Genomic DNA, 12,652 nt, shown 5'->3' with positions numbered 1-12,652 from the left:
CCGGGGGCCAGAGACACGAGCGGCTCGACGACATACTGTGCTGGGGCTCCCAGAGAGCGACTGACCTGAGAGATGACCGAGTTCTTGTACTCCCAGAGCTTCTTGGCCTTGGCTTTCTCCTGGCTAGTCAGCAGTGGCGGCTGGGGCACCTCCCCGGAAGTTCGGGCCTCGATGAACCGGGTCACCAAGGACCACAGACGCTGCTGCCACCGCAGCACCCCGGGGAGCGCATCGGCTGAGAGGGAAGAAGAGGCACACAAGGAGAGTCACTCGTTTGGCTGTTGAGTAGGTCTGCTTCTCTGCAGTGCCCATGCCAAGACCCGGGGAGGGGCCTCTTGGGCCCTGAATTCACTCTGCCTTCTCCTTTGCGTGCTGGACCTCTGTGAGAGAACCTGATCTTCAAGAGCTTGGGGGAAGCTCAGTGGTCAGCTCCTGCCTCCAAGGGCGAGACCGACAAGGTCTAGAGTTCACCCCCTAGCACTGCCCCGCAGACCGGACCAAGGGCGATCCTGGCGGCTCTGCTCTCAGGGTCCCCGTGTCTAATGCCCCACAGTCAAGTGTTCACGCCCCGGAGGACAATGTGCTTGGACACCACAACTAAAGCATGTGAGCACATGACCAGCCGTGCAGCCCCGTTGCAGAAATAAAGGAAGGGGCGGGGGGGGAGGGGGAGAAAATAGTTTTTCAGAATCTCCTTTCGGAATCAGATAGTGGTGAGCAACAATAAACTAACGGCAAAACAGAACTGTAATGACCCCCTGGAATGGGGAATGTGCCCCCTCTCGCAACGCATTGTCCACCGTATTTTCAAACCTCAGCTGACTGAAATCTGGAGATACAGGGGACCCCTGCACCCAAGCCAAAAACACGCCAGACAGTGCACCCGTGGGGCAGACCAGAGGCGCCCACCTGCTGGCCCGAAGTGCTGTGTCTCAGAGCCTGTCTGACAGAGCCAAGGGCAGAATCCTGGGGTCCAGTGGGCCTGAGAGTGGGAGCCAGGACACGCACCAGAGGCAGCTGGGCTGCATGGCAGGACCTTCTGGAAGGCATGTAAGAAAAAGGCCCCTGCAGCTCATCCTGTGGGCAGGGATGGCACCAGAACCTGTACCATGGACGTCTCCAGGGGCTCTGAGGCAGCTAGCCCAAAAGTGGCCCAGGGGAAGGATGTGATGATGTCGTTCCTCCCCGGATATGGTTTGCAGAAGCACTCAGTGACCCCAGGATGACAATTAGGGCAGTACCCTCCGCCCCGGAATAGGGACTGGGGGACAGTTAATTTCCAGACACCCAGAAGCCCAAGATAACTTTGCCTCATACTACATGAAATCTCAATAAGTTGGAGGCAGGGGGTGGGGGTGGGGGAGACAAGACCTCCCACCCCCCACCACACAAACCTGACTAGGGGGCTCTGGGGTTTGCTGTGGATGACCATAGAGGTCATGGGTCGCAACAGGACCAGGTCCACATGGGGTTTTCTGGATTGGCGAGGGAGGGTACTGGCTTTATCCTAGAAAAGGACACAGCTCATCCCGGAGATGCTCTGAGGAAATCACCCTGAGAGTGGGGTCCTCAGAGACCCCGCAGAAGTCAGGGGGCGGTGCTGGCGGGCCTGGGGCAAGCGTGGGAATGCCGCCATGGCTACAGGCTTCCCTGCCCCACCAGCACGGATCTGAGCGCTCTCGAGGCCGCCGCGCAAACTGCTGCTGGCTTCGTGGAACTGCGTTTAGGACTGGCAACTGCACAGAGGCCTGAATTCTGTCCAAGGGTAGGCAGTTCAGGGGGAGGAAGTGACTTACTCTTCACGTCCCACAGGATGTCCTTCTCCGGGGGGGCGGCGAAGAGGAGGTAGAGCCGGATGGTGTCGACGCCGTACTGCTCCACCACCTCCTCGGGGTCCACCCCGTTGTGCTTGGACTTGCTCATCTTCTCCCACGTCACCTCCAGCGGCTCCCTCGTTCGTGCGTGAACGGGCACGGGACCTAGGCACCGAGAGCGCGCGTGGGGAGAGCGGTTCTGAAATGGCCCTGGGAGACTGACGTCACCCAGAAAACACAGGCGCGCCTGGGCGACGCAGCACTCTGGGTCCCGCCACGAGAAAGCAGAGCTCATGGGCAGGCAAGCTGCACCACGGAGCTGCTATTTCCCTGGGGCTTACGGGTGTATGTTCACACCACACCATGGTTCATTACTTGCGTGTGGGAGCATCGAGACTAAAGCAACCTGGGTGCCCACTTTAGTTAAGAATGATTTACTAGAACCCAGAGACGTGGCCGGGTGGCCGCGCACATGCCTCGCCAGGAAAGCCGTGGGCTCACTCCCGGCACTGCAACCCACCCTACACCCCAACAAGAAAAAAGCACCCTCCTTCCCCCCGTCCCCAACACAACAGAGCTGGTCGGGGTGCACTGGGGTCTGGATTAGGAAAAGCCTCCTTCTGGGCAGCGGTGAGAGGTTAGAAGCATGGGGCCTCTCCCAGCAGGCATGGCCCAAAGAGGCTCTGTGGCAGGGGAGCAGATTTCAGGCCTGGGGCAGTGCCGTCAACCCAACATTTGGCAGTGCCCCCTCCCCAGCGCATGGCATTCACCAACAGCTGCTGGTGGCAACTCCTGGGTCAGGCTCCCCTGGGTCAGGTCCCCCTGGGTCAGACACCCCTGGGTCAGGGTCCCCTGGGTCAGGCCCCCCCGGGCTCTGCCTGCTGTGTCCCTGCTGGGCAGCAGTGCCAGGACAGGTTTCCTTGTCTCTCCCTCCCAAAGACCACACGACCCTTCCAGCCACTGGTGCCACCTTCACGGGTGGTTCTGACCCCTCTCTGACCCCTGTCCTCTGGAAGGCTCGATGCTGGGGGTTGTGGGGCTTCCCTACCACCCTGTGCTGTTGTTTCTGGGCTGAGATGCCGAGTACTGGGCCTTCCCACACCTCCTCCTGCCTCTGCCCCGTGTCTGACATGCCATGCACTTCATATGCACACTGGGGATGCACAGTCCATCCTCAGACCACCTAAAGCTGGAGCAGGAGGAGAGAAGACAGTGCAGGTAGGTGGGGGGGGGGGGGGGAAGATGACCTGGAGATCCTGGGAGTGGGGGCAGGGTGGGGCAGCTGCAGGGGGGGGCAGGGAATTAGGTGTGGAAATTTCTTCCGAATTGAGGTCCAGAAATGCACTTCTCAGCCACATATGTGGAGGCGGGGGGACATGGAGACACCGCAGGCCAGGGAGGATGCCTCTGGGGTCCAGGGGCTCTGTCCTGTCTCTGGAGTGGGCTCTCAAACCTGGGCGAGGATGGAGGGGAGGCCTGAGTTGATTCTATGCTACCAGAGAGGAAAACTCCGACTTTTTAAATTGGGAGGTGGGGGAGGGGTCACATTTGGAGATTCTCAGGGACCATGTGATACCAGGGCCTCCTGCATGCAAAACACATGCTCAGCCCTTTGACCTATCTCCCTGGTCCTCCAAGTTCTGATTATTATTATTATTATTATTATCATTATTCTCTCACCTGTGACATCAACTTCCTCTCTCCGAAGATACTGTCCAGACGGGAGGCGGAACGTCTGCCCCTTGATGAGGCCTTGCGCCAGCAGCTTATGGAAAGGTTCTCTGAGGAGACACAGAGGGTGGGGGGAGAGAAGGAAGTGGTTGGGGCAGGGGTCCGAAGCATCCAGAAAATGGCCCCGTGCATCCCCAGAGGTGTGAGGGCTGGGTGTGAGCTCGTATCTGAATCTGGGTGGTAGGACCTGAGGGTATTTTCCAAGGTGGGGAAAACACCATACAACAGTTACCATCCAGGTGGAGACAGGAGGGGCGTTGAAGACCTCATTCAGATTATGCTGTCATTGGACGCTGCGGGGCCCAGCACGACACACTTAACTCGGAAGGAATCCACAGGCGTGAACACATGCAAAGCCACCACCCTGCCGTTGCAGCTGGAAACCCACCTCAGCAATGAGCTCCTGGGGCTCAAAAAGCTGCCTTCCCCCACCTCCCTCAAGCGTCCCACAGCAAAGTCCCAGGGTGCGGGGTTGGGGGGAGGGGGGAGTTGCGGTGCTGGTATCCCTCCGGGCTGCAGTTGACGTGAGACAAGTTCCCAGACAGTATCTCCTGCGTTTGTTCCCGCCGGCAGGTATGAGGGACCCAGCAGTCCGGCAGAGGTAATCCTGCCACATCACACATGACACCCAGAGACCACTCAGGAGGGGCCCAGGCGGGTGCTGTGGGTGCTCCCCGGGTGCTGGCCTGCACTTTCCTCAGGATGCTCGGACTGAGCGTGTGCCTGCCTCGCCTTCCTGGACTCCCCCGACACTCCCTGCACTCTCGCCTGCTCGGGTTGCCCCTGGGTGCTCCCTGGTGCTCTCTGCCTGGACTCCCAGGGTACCCAAGACTCCCCATAGGGCTCCTCTGGGTGTGCCCTGACCTTCACACAACAGTTGCCCGCTGTCCTGGGTGACCCCACCGCTGGGCACAGCAGGACAAGGTTCCCTGGCCACGCTGCACAGTGACCACTCGTCCATCCCGAGTGGGAAGGGGCTGCCCTCTTATTCTGGCCCCAGGCTCTTCAGGACACGGTCACAGCACAGATGGGTGGATAGACAGGAGTGCATGAGAGTTGGATGGAGGGGTGGAAGCAGGAAGGGGGAGGATCTGGATCCCCAGGAGAAAGCCGACAGGAGATCAGGACCAGCGGAAAACCCCTCCAGGAGGGGCTGGGGTGAGGCAGGGGGAACCCGAGCATCCTGGTCTGGGCGCTCCGGGTTCCCAGCGGCCCAACGCCGCCACCTTCCGGGCGCAAGCAGAACTGCAGGCTGCTGGACCTGGCCATTCTATTCCCGTCCAGCCGCTCTGTTCCGCCTCTTCCCTCCCCTCCCTTTGTCTCGGTCTCTCTGCCTCCCTGCACCTGTTAAATGAAGTACAACACACAACACAAGTACTCAAAAGCAAAGCGTGACGGATCCCCACGACCTAAACCTGCCTCTGCCGCTGGACTCAGAACCCGGGCCAGGCACAGCCGGGGCCTGCTGACAGCCTCCCGTTAGTTCCGTCGGTTCCTGCACCACTTTCAGGGGCCACCGGGGGCCCCGCGCCGGAACGCACACTGAGGGCTCCCTCGCAGGGCTGCCGGCTCCATCCGCAGCCGACCTGCACCTGTGAAAGGTGGCAGGCAGCACCTTCGGAGACGATCCCGGGGCCTCCTTCCGAAGGGCCCACGCTGGGCTTCAGCAGCAGTTACCAGGAGAGAGCGACCACCCACTTCTTCAGCTGCATCCCCCGACCGCTCACGCCAGTCCTGGAACCCAAGTGCATGGCTCGGATTCGCGACCCGTGTCCCTCGGTCCTCCAAATCGTACTTGGAGGCAAACTGGGACGTGAGCAACGCAGAGGCATGTGTCATAGTGACTACGGACAGCAGGGGGCGGTGCAGGCCAGTGAAACTGCGAGGCCAGCATAGGCCTCGGGCTCGGCCCATCGCAGGGAGGGGCGTTAGGCAGGGCCTCTGCCTGCAGGGGGCGCTAGCGGGGAGGGTCCCTTTCATGCCCACCAATTGGTGCTGTTTGCTTCCAAGTAAGGCTTTCTTCTTCCTCTTCCAGTCCCACCTCTGCGGGTGGGACGCGATTGCTTGGGGGGGACGGGGGGACGGGGGTCGGCAGTACTTTGTTTTCCCCTTTAGAAGTTAGGGCCACGTCCTGTGGTGCTTGGAGGTGGCTCCGGTGGTGCTTGGGATCAAACCCAGGGCTCATGTCCTTGGGTTTTCTTCCTCCTTTGGGTCGCCCTGATGTAATTGATGCCTACCGGTCATTTCTTTTGGGGAAGGAAGGAAGAAAAGGAGGAAGGGAGGGAAAGAGGAAGGACAGCGTTGAGCGCAGGGAGAAGAGGGTGGTTGTAGGAAAAACAAAGGACAGACTAAACCCCAGTAAGGGCTGGAGAGATACTACAGTGGGCAGGGGGCTTGCCTTGCACACATCTGACTTCGGTTAGATCCCCTGCACCCCATATTGTCCCCTGAGCCTGCCAGGAGTGATCCCTAAGCGCAGAGCCAGGAGTAAGCCCTGGGCACAGCCAGGTGGGTCCCCCAAAACAAACAAACAAAAGTAAAAATAAATTTTTAAAAATCATTGTATGCCACGGTGAGATACAACAATCTCCACTCACTTTCTCCTAAGGAAATATTGATTGATCATCCTGTTGGCAAATGATTGATAACAAACCATATAAAATAAATTACTGAGGGCCTGCTAGGGCGGCAGGCTTCAGGAAGTGGTTGGGAAAATTGGAGACAATGGTGGAGGGAAGGTGTCAAGGTGGTGGAACTGGTGTTGGAATACCGAATGCTGCAACAAACCATCAAGAACAACTTTGTAAACCACAGCACTCATATAAAGTATAAGGGGAAAATTAAAAAAAAAAGTATCTCTTGAAAAAAATAAATCATTGTATCCAAGGAATATACCAACCACGATGTGGCTCAAGCTCGCCTGAGCTGGAACCAGTTCCCGGGGGTGGGCTGATCTACTGGGGAAGCCCCCGGGGATCCAGGGCTGCCTCTTGGCCCTGGTCAGGTGGCTAGGATGGTGCTCTCTCCGCAAAGAGGACAGAAAGCCGCGAGTCTCTGAAGAGCAACTTGATTGTGGACTCCAGAGACCAGGCTTGTGCCCACGCCCAATACGGGCACAGAATCAGCCGGTTCTGACTGCGGGGCTGGGGCTCCCGTCTCCTAGTCTCCTAGCAGCCAGCAGGCAAGCACAGAAGGCGGTTTTAGTAAGAAGAAGAGATGCTGGGAGCAGATCTCCTCCCTTCCCTCCCCTGCTTGCTGTGGCGACCGTCTGCTGATCAGAGAAGTAGGAGAAGGCTCCCAGGATGGACTCTGGGGGGGAGGGGGGCGGCAGTGGGCGGCCACTGGCACACAGCGGCAGTTTCTAAACCACCTCTCCTTGCTGACTGCAAACTGGGGAGAGATTTCTAGCTTGCAGAATTAGTGTTCCTCTGGGCTCGGGGAATTAGTGTTCCTCTGGGCTGCTGGACCAGAGGCCCAGGTCTCCCGCGTCCCCCAGGGAGAGGAAAAGGCTTCCTCTGAGACACGCCTGCAGGACACGTGCCCGGGCGGCGCCCATCCTGGCACAGATGTCTAAGCCAAGCCAACGCCCACCCCACCCCGGACAGCAAAGTGGGAGGCTCGCAACAGCTCCCGGTTTTAGAATTTATGCGGTGAGTGCCTCCCCCAATTCAGTTATAAAGTTACATAATCATGGAAAAAATGGGGGGAGGGGATCAGAAGTCCGCTACAACAATCAAACAACATCATCAATAAGCCCATGATCCAAAGGGCCCCGGGGGTAACAGTGTTCCCTCTAGCTTGCAGGCGTGTTTTTTTTTTCCCCTAGCGCTTTCTTTGCTTTGTGCAATGTGTGTACACAAAGACAGAGAACTAACCAGCTGCATCTACAATTCTGATTCTTTCTTCACTTCCTCTTACTTCACAAACATTTCTCCATATATTATTAGTTGTTTTTTTTTTTTTTTTGCCATACCCAGCAATGTGCAGGGCTTATTCCTGACTCGGTTCAGAGATCATTCCTGGCAGGGCTCAGGGGACTCTATGGGACACCAAGGATAGAACCCGGGTCTGTCTGTGCAAGGAAAATAAGTGCCTAACCCACTGCACTCTAGCTCCGGCCCCCAGATAATCTTGGTCATGTAATTTTACAGAGCCATACAAGAGCCCTCCATAGGGATGGGCCATGATTTACACATTCATTCCCCGCATTCTGGGCATTCAGATTATATCCAAATAGTTGAGGAAAAGCATTTCTCGAAATTTCCTTAGGAGAGATTTCTGAAAGGGCAATCAGTGTGCTCCAAAAGTGAGTATTTTCGAGGTGCTCACTCTGTATTGCCAAAATACTTTTCACAGGCCATGTTCAAACTGACTTCCTGCCGTGCTTGAATGAGAGTGCGGCTCTCCGCCGGCAGCTCGGAGAATAGCCCCTTGCTGCTGCTTGATTTGTAATTTTCAGTAGTTGCATTTTTCAGTGGTTGCTGTATTTCAGTAGTTGTTGATATGTATGCTTATTGATCCTCCTAGGCAGTGTGATAAAAGTGTTTAGATGTTTTCAAAGGGTAGAAGACCCGAGTCATGAAAACTACTAGTCCCCAGTGAAACAGGGCAAAGATGTGAACAGACGCTTCTGAGAGGACATTCTCCAGCTGGCACAGAGACACGTGCGAAGATGTCCCGATTATAGAAGAAATACCGACGAAAGCTACAGGGACATGCTCTACCTCTCATCTGTGAAAGCAGCTCACACCGGAAGTAGCAATTACAACAAGGGCTGGAGAGGCTGGGGGTGGGGGGGAGGAACTCTTGTACACGGCCGGTGGAAATCTAAACTAGTTCTGCCATTTTGGAGCATGGTCCAGAACCTTTTCAAGCAGCTGACAATAGTTCCACATAACCCACCAACCCTCTCTCCGCCCCCACCCCCGCCCCAGGTTCAAAAAATAGGAAACATCAGCAGAAAAAGTATATATACCCCAACGCTTACTGCAGCATGGTTTACAACAGCTAAGTCACGAGAATAGTTGAAGAGCCTATTCGACCAGAATAACAAGGGGTAGCAACATACAGTGACATATTAGTCAGCTGTTGAAAAAGGGTGACACCCAGGAGGATTACTCCATAGTTTAGAGGCCAGCCGGGTATTCTAGGGGAAGGGGCAGCTCAGATAGAGAAGGGAGCACCAAATAAAGGGTGTTTGGAGGATCCTCCCAGGAGGGGAGATGCATGTTGAAAGTAGACTATGGACTGAACATGTTTGCCATTCAAAGCCTCTACTGCAGACCACAACACCCAAAAGGAGAGAGAGAACAAAAGGGAATGCCCTGCCACAGAGGCAGGGTGGGAGGTGGGGGGTGGGGGGGATATTATCCATGGTGGTGGAAAATGGGCACTGGTGGAGGGATGAGTATTTGATCATTGTATGACCGAAACCCAAGCACAAAGATTTGTAAATCTACAACTGTACCTCATGGTGCTTCATTAATAAAAAATAAAAAAATAAAAAAAAAGGAAAAAGGGTGACACTTATTCATTAGCTGCAAAATGGAAAGATCTCAAGAGGATTATGCAACATGAAATAAATTAGAAGGAAAAAGACAAGTTACAGATGACTTTTTGCCTATGTGTGCAATATAGGATAAAAAAAAATCTGATTAGCAGACAACCCCCCCCCCCCAAAAAAAAATCAGTGACACTCACAATAGAACAAAACTTTCCTGAAGGGAAGAGTGGGCATAGGGTAGGAGAAAGGGCAGGCATAGGAAAGGCTGGTGAGATTTAGTGTCTTGTTTAGTCACTCTGAAAACATGTCTAACTGCACACTTCGAAATTATTCGCCACAGCAAGTGACTGGTTCCCTTTTCTTGGTGTCCAGTTGGTTTGCTAAAATCCTGATAGTGTGACGACCCTCTGAGGTAGCTGCTGGCAGTTGTCTGTTGCCCTGAAAGGCTTTAACAGGAGTAATCCTGACAGCTGAGAAACAGTCTGATGACTCTCTGTGCCTTTTTCACAAAGGTCAGCCTCTGAGCATTTAAAATAAATTAACATAGAGCTCTTGAAGGTGGTGCTAAAGCAAATTCCAGGTACACCTGGAAGCTTTGCAAAGTAGGAATGGATGTGAACAGAAACAAAGGCTGAACCCGCATGGTATTTTCACATGATGCAGAAATGCTGAAAACCCCTTTTCCCCCCTCCGCAGGTTCAGTTTAAATCACTGTGAAGAAGTCACAAAGGCAGAGGCCGGGAGTAGCATGAAGGGTTGGAGCACAAGGCATGAGGGGGGCCCGTGTTCGACCCTGGCATGGCCTGGCCTCCTATAGCACGGCTGGGAGTCGACACCACCGAGTGTGGCCCCCAAACCAAAACCAACAAAAAAACACGTTATAAAAGGAGCCAGATCCTGTCCTGTACCTTAAAATAGTGAGTCCTGAACGGCTTGATTCTTTTGTTCCTTCTAAAAATAGGTATTCAGACATGGAGTAGTGTGTCTTAGTGTTAGCTAGAGATCATTGTGTTTTTGTTTCTACAGCTGCTTGAGGAGGAAGTATTTCTCATACTGTAGTTGGTCTTTGAACTTAACCTCAACCAACTCTTCTCCTTCCCAAGAACATTTCCTTTGAAAAACACAAGTTTTATTTATTAATATTAAGGGGGCCAAGCTCCATTTATTTAAGCAAATGTTTATTGAGAATCTACACTGTACATAAAGATCACCCACTCTAAAGGATAATCTTTATCTAGTGAGAAAGGAGTTTCCCTAGGTAAGAAAATGTGAGGCTGAATGGCAAACTTTGCACCTCAGGATATATTTTAACTAATGTCTTCAGCCGAGGCTAGGTGCCACTAATGTGCTTTGTGTCCTTCTGGCTTCTGGTGACGAGTGGTTTATCTGTACGCAGGAAGGTCTCTAGCACTGATGAGAAGAAAATTGTCTTAAGAATCTCATTTATATCCTAAATTAGTTCTCTGTACTGTAGACTTTTAGAGAGTATGTGCACAAGATAGTGAGAAAGCGGATCTGGTGGGGATAAGGGAGGAAGCTTTCAATTTACTTCTTTCAGTGAAACTCTTGAATGTTGGTCAGCTTTACGGAGGTAGACAGACATAGAAAGATTGCACTCATTTGTGGAATATAAAGTAACAGAATGGGAGACTAACACCCAAGAATAGTAGAGATAAGTACCAGGAGGTTTGCTCCACGGCTTGGAAGCCAGCCTCATATGTTGGGGGGAAAAGGCAGCTCAGATAAAGAAGGGACCACCAAGTAAAGGGTGTTTAGAGGGCCCGCTTGGGATGGGAGATGCATGCTGAAAGTAGACTACAGACCGAACATGATGATCATTCAATATTTGCATTGGAGACCATAATACCCTAAAGGAGAGAGAGAGTAAAAGGGAATGTGCCTGTCACAAAGGCGGGGGGGGGGGGGGGAGGGGGGGAGGGGCGGGGGGGAAGGTGGGAGGGATACTGGGATCACTGGTGGTGGGTAGGTGGAAGGGATACTGGGATCACTGGTGGTGGAGAACGGGCACTGGTAGAGGGATGGGCACTCAATTATTGTATGACTGAAATGTAAGCACGGAAATTTGTAAGTCTGTAACTATACCCCATGGTGATTCATTAAAAAATAAAAAAATTTAAAAAAAACAAAAGTAAAACAATGCTGGGATGACAGTTCAAAGGGCAGCGTGCCTGCTTTGCAATGCAGTAGGTCAGGTCAGGTAATACATGTCTCTGTGCATCTGTCATGGCATCTACCTATGTGTGTATTTGCTTTCTCTGCGGTGCTGCGAACTGAATCCAGGGACTCATACGTGCAAGGCACACACAGCAGAGCCACACTGGCCACTTAAAAGTGAGGGAACATATTCAATGGTGCTCAGGAACTATATGTTCCTGACTTGTGCTTCAGGGTCACTCCTGGCAGTGCCTGGGGGACCACAGGCACACCAGGAATTGAACTGGGGTCAGCTGGTTAAGATACATGCAAAGCAAGCACCTTATCTCCCTGGCTCCAAAGTAATATACTTTCATCTCAAAAAATTAAAAATGTGTATCTTTATCCGAATATTCCCCAGTAGACAGATTTGACCCTGCAGATACTTCCAACCACCCGTTCCTCCCTCTCTGCCCTCCCATCCCCCAAGTACCCCTAAACTACAACGTGCACAGTCAGTATTTTATTTTTTTAATAGCAATTGGAAAAATAGATGATAGCTTAAGTAAACTGTTATTTCCAGTGGCGAACAGCATGTGTAGATTTTAAAAGAATGGGTGATATACCTTTCAGTATCTGTATTGCAAATCATAATACCCGAAGCGGGGTTGAGGGAGGGCGAGAAGAAAAGTGCTTGCCATAGAGGCAGGCAGTGGGGGCGGGGGGGAGGGAGGCTGGAAGACTGGGGACACTGGTGATGGGAAAGGTAGACTGGTGAAGGAAAGGGTGTTGGAGCATTATATTACTGAAACCTGATCATGAAAAAAATTTGTAAATGTGTATCTTACTGGATTCAATTAAAAAAAGAAAATAGAATAAAAGGATAGGTGATTTGTCCATGCTGATGTGAACAGATAACCAAGATAAATGATAAAGTCAAAAAGCAAGAGATATTTATGTGATACATGTAACGCTAAAAATGAGTCGAGAGGCTGGAGCAACTGCACAGTGGGTAGGACGTTTGCCTTGCACGCGGCTGACCCGGGTTCGATTCCCAGCATCCCATATGGTCCCCTGAGCACCGCCAGAAGTAAATCCTGAGTACAGAGCCAGGAGTAACCCCTGTGCATTGCCGGGTGTGACCCAAAAAGCAAAAAAAAAAAAGGAGTCGAACAGAAACATGGAGAGATGGCAAAAGTCTTCCTGAAACTATCAAAAAAAAAAAAAACTGGAGAGGTGGAGGAGAAGGATGGAGGGGGGGTGCAGATAGGCGATCTCTTTGTTTATACAGGGAAAAGATACATTTTGGTTATTATTTTTAATCTTCCAGGGCCAAAGAGATAGGGCAGTGGGCAAAGTGCTTGCCTTGCAAAGAGAGGAGAGGAGAGGCCCCAACCCTACCTCCACCACCAGAAATTAAAAAAGTATTAAATATGGTTTCTCTGGGCAG

At 52.8% G+C, this 12,652-nt stretch overlaps 1 protein-coding gene across 1 annotated transcript in view; it reads right to left on the bottom strand.

Annotated features, from left to right (window-relative positions):
- Window positions 1-12,652, bottom strand: part of LARS2 (leucyl-tRNA synthetase 2, mitochondrial) — a 150,168-nt gene that overhangs the window by 21,770 nt on the left and 115,746 nt on the right. Inside the window, exons 15-17 of the mRNA XM_056129230.1 lie at window positions 3,495-3,595; window positions 1,797-1,979; window positions 66-235 (exon numbers count right to left, since the gene is read on the bottom strand). Of these exons, the coding sequence (XP_055985205.1) occupies window positions 66-235; window positions 1,797-1,979; window positions 3,495-3,595 (454 nt within the window). The remainder of the gene's footprint in view (window positions 1-65; window positions 236-1,796; window positions 1,980-3,494; window positions 3,596-12,652) is intronic.

The sequence above is a fragment of the Sorex fumeus genome, unplaced genomic scaffold, assembly GCF_029834395.1.
Source record: "Sorex fumeus unplaced genomic scaffold, SorFum_2.1 ptg000072l, whole genome shotgun sequence".
Taxonomy (NCBI): Eukaryota; Metazoa; Chordata; class Mammalia; order Eulipotyphla; family Soricidae; genus Sorex; species Sorex fumeus.
The sequence above is the reverse complement of the archived record's forward strand: the minus strand, read 5'-3'. Positions and strand labels throughout refer to the sequence as shown.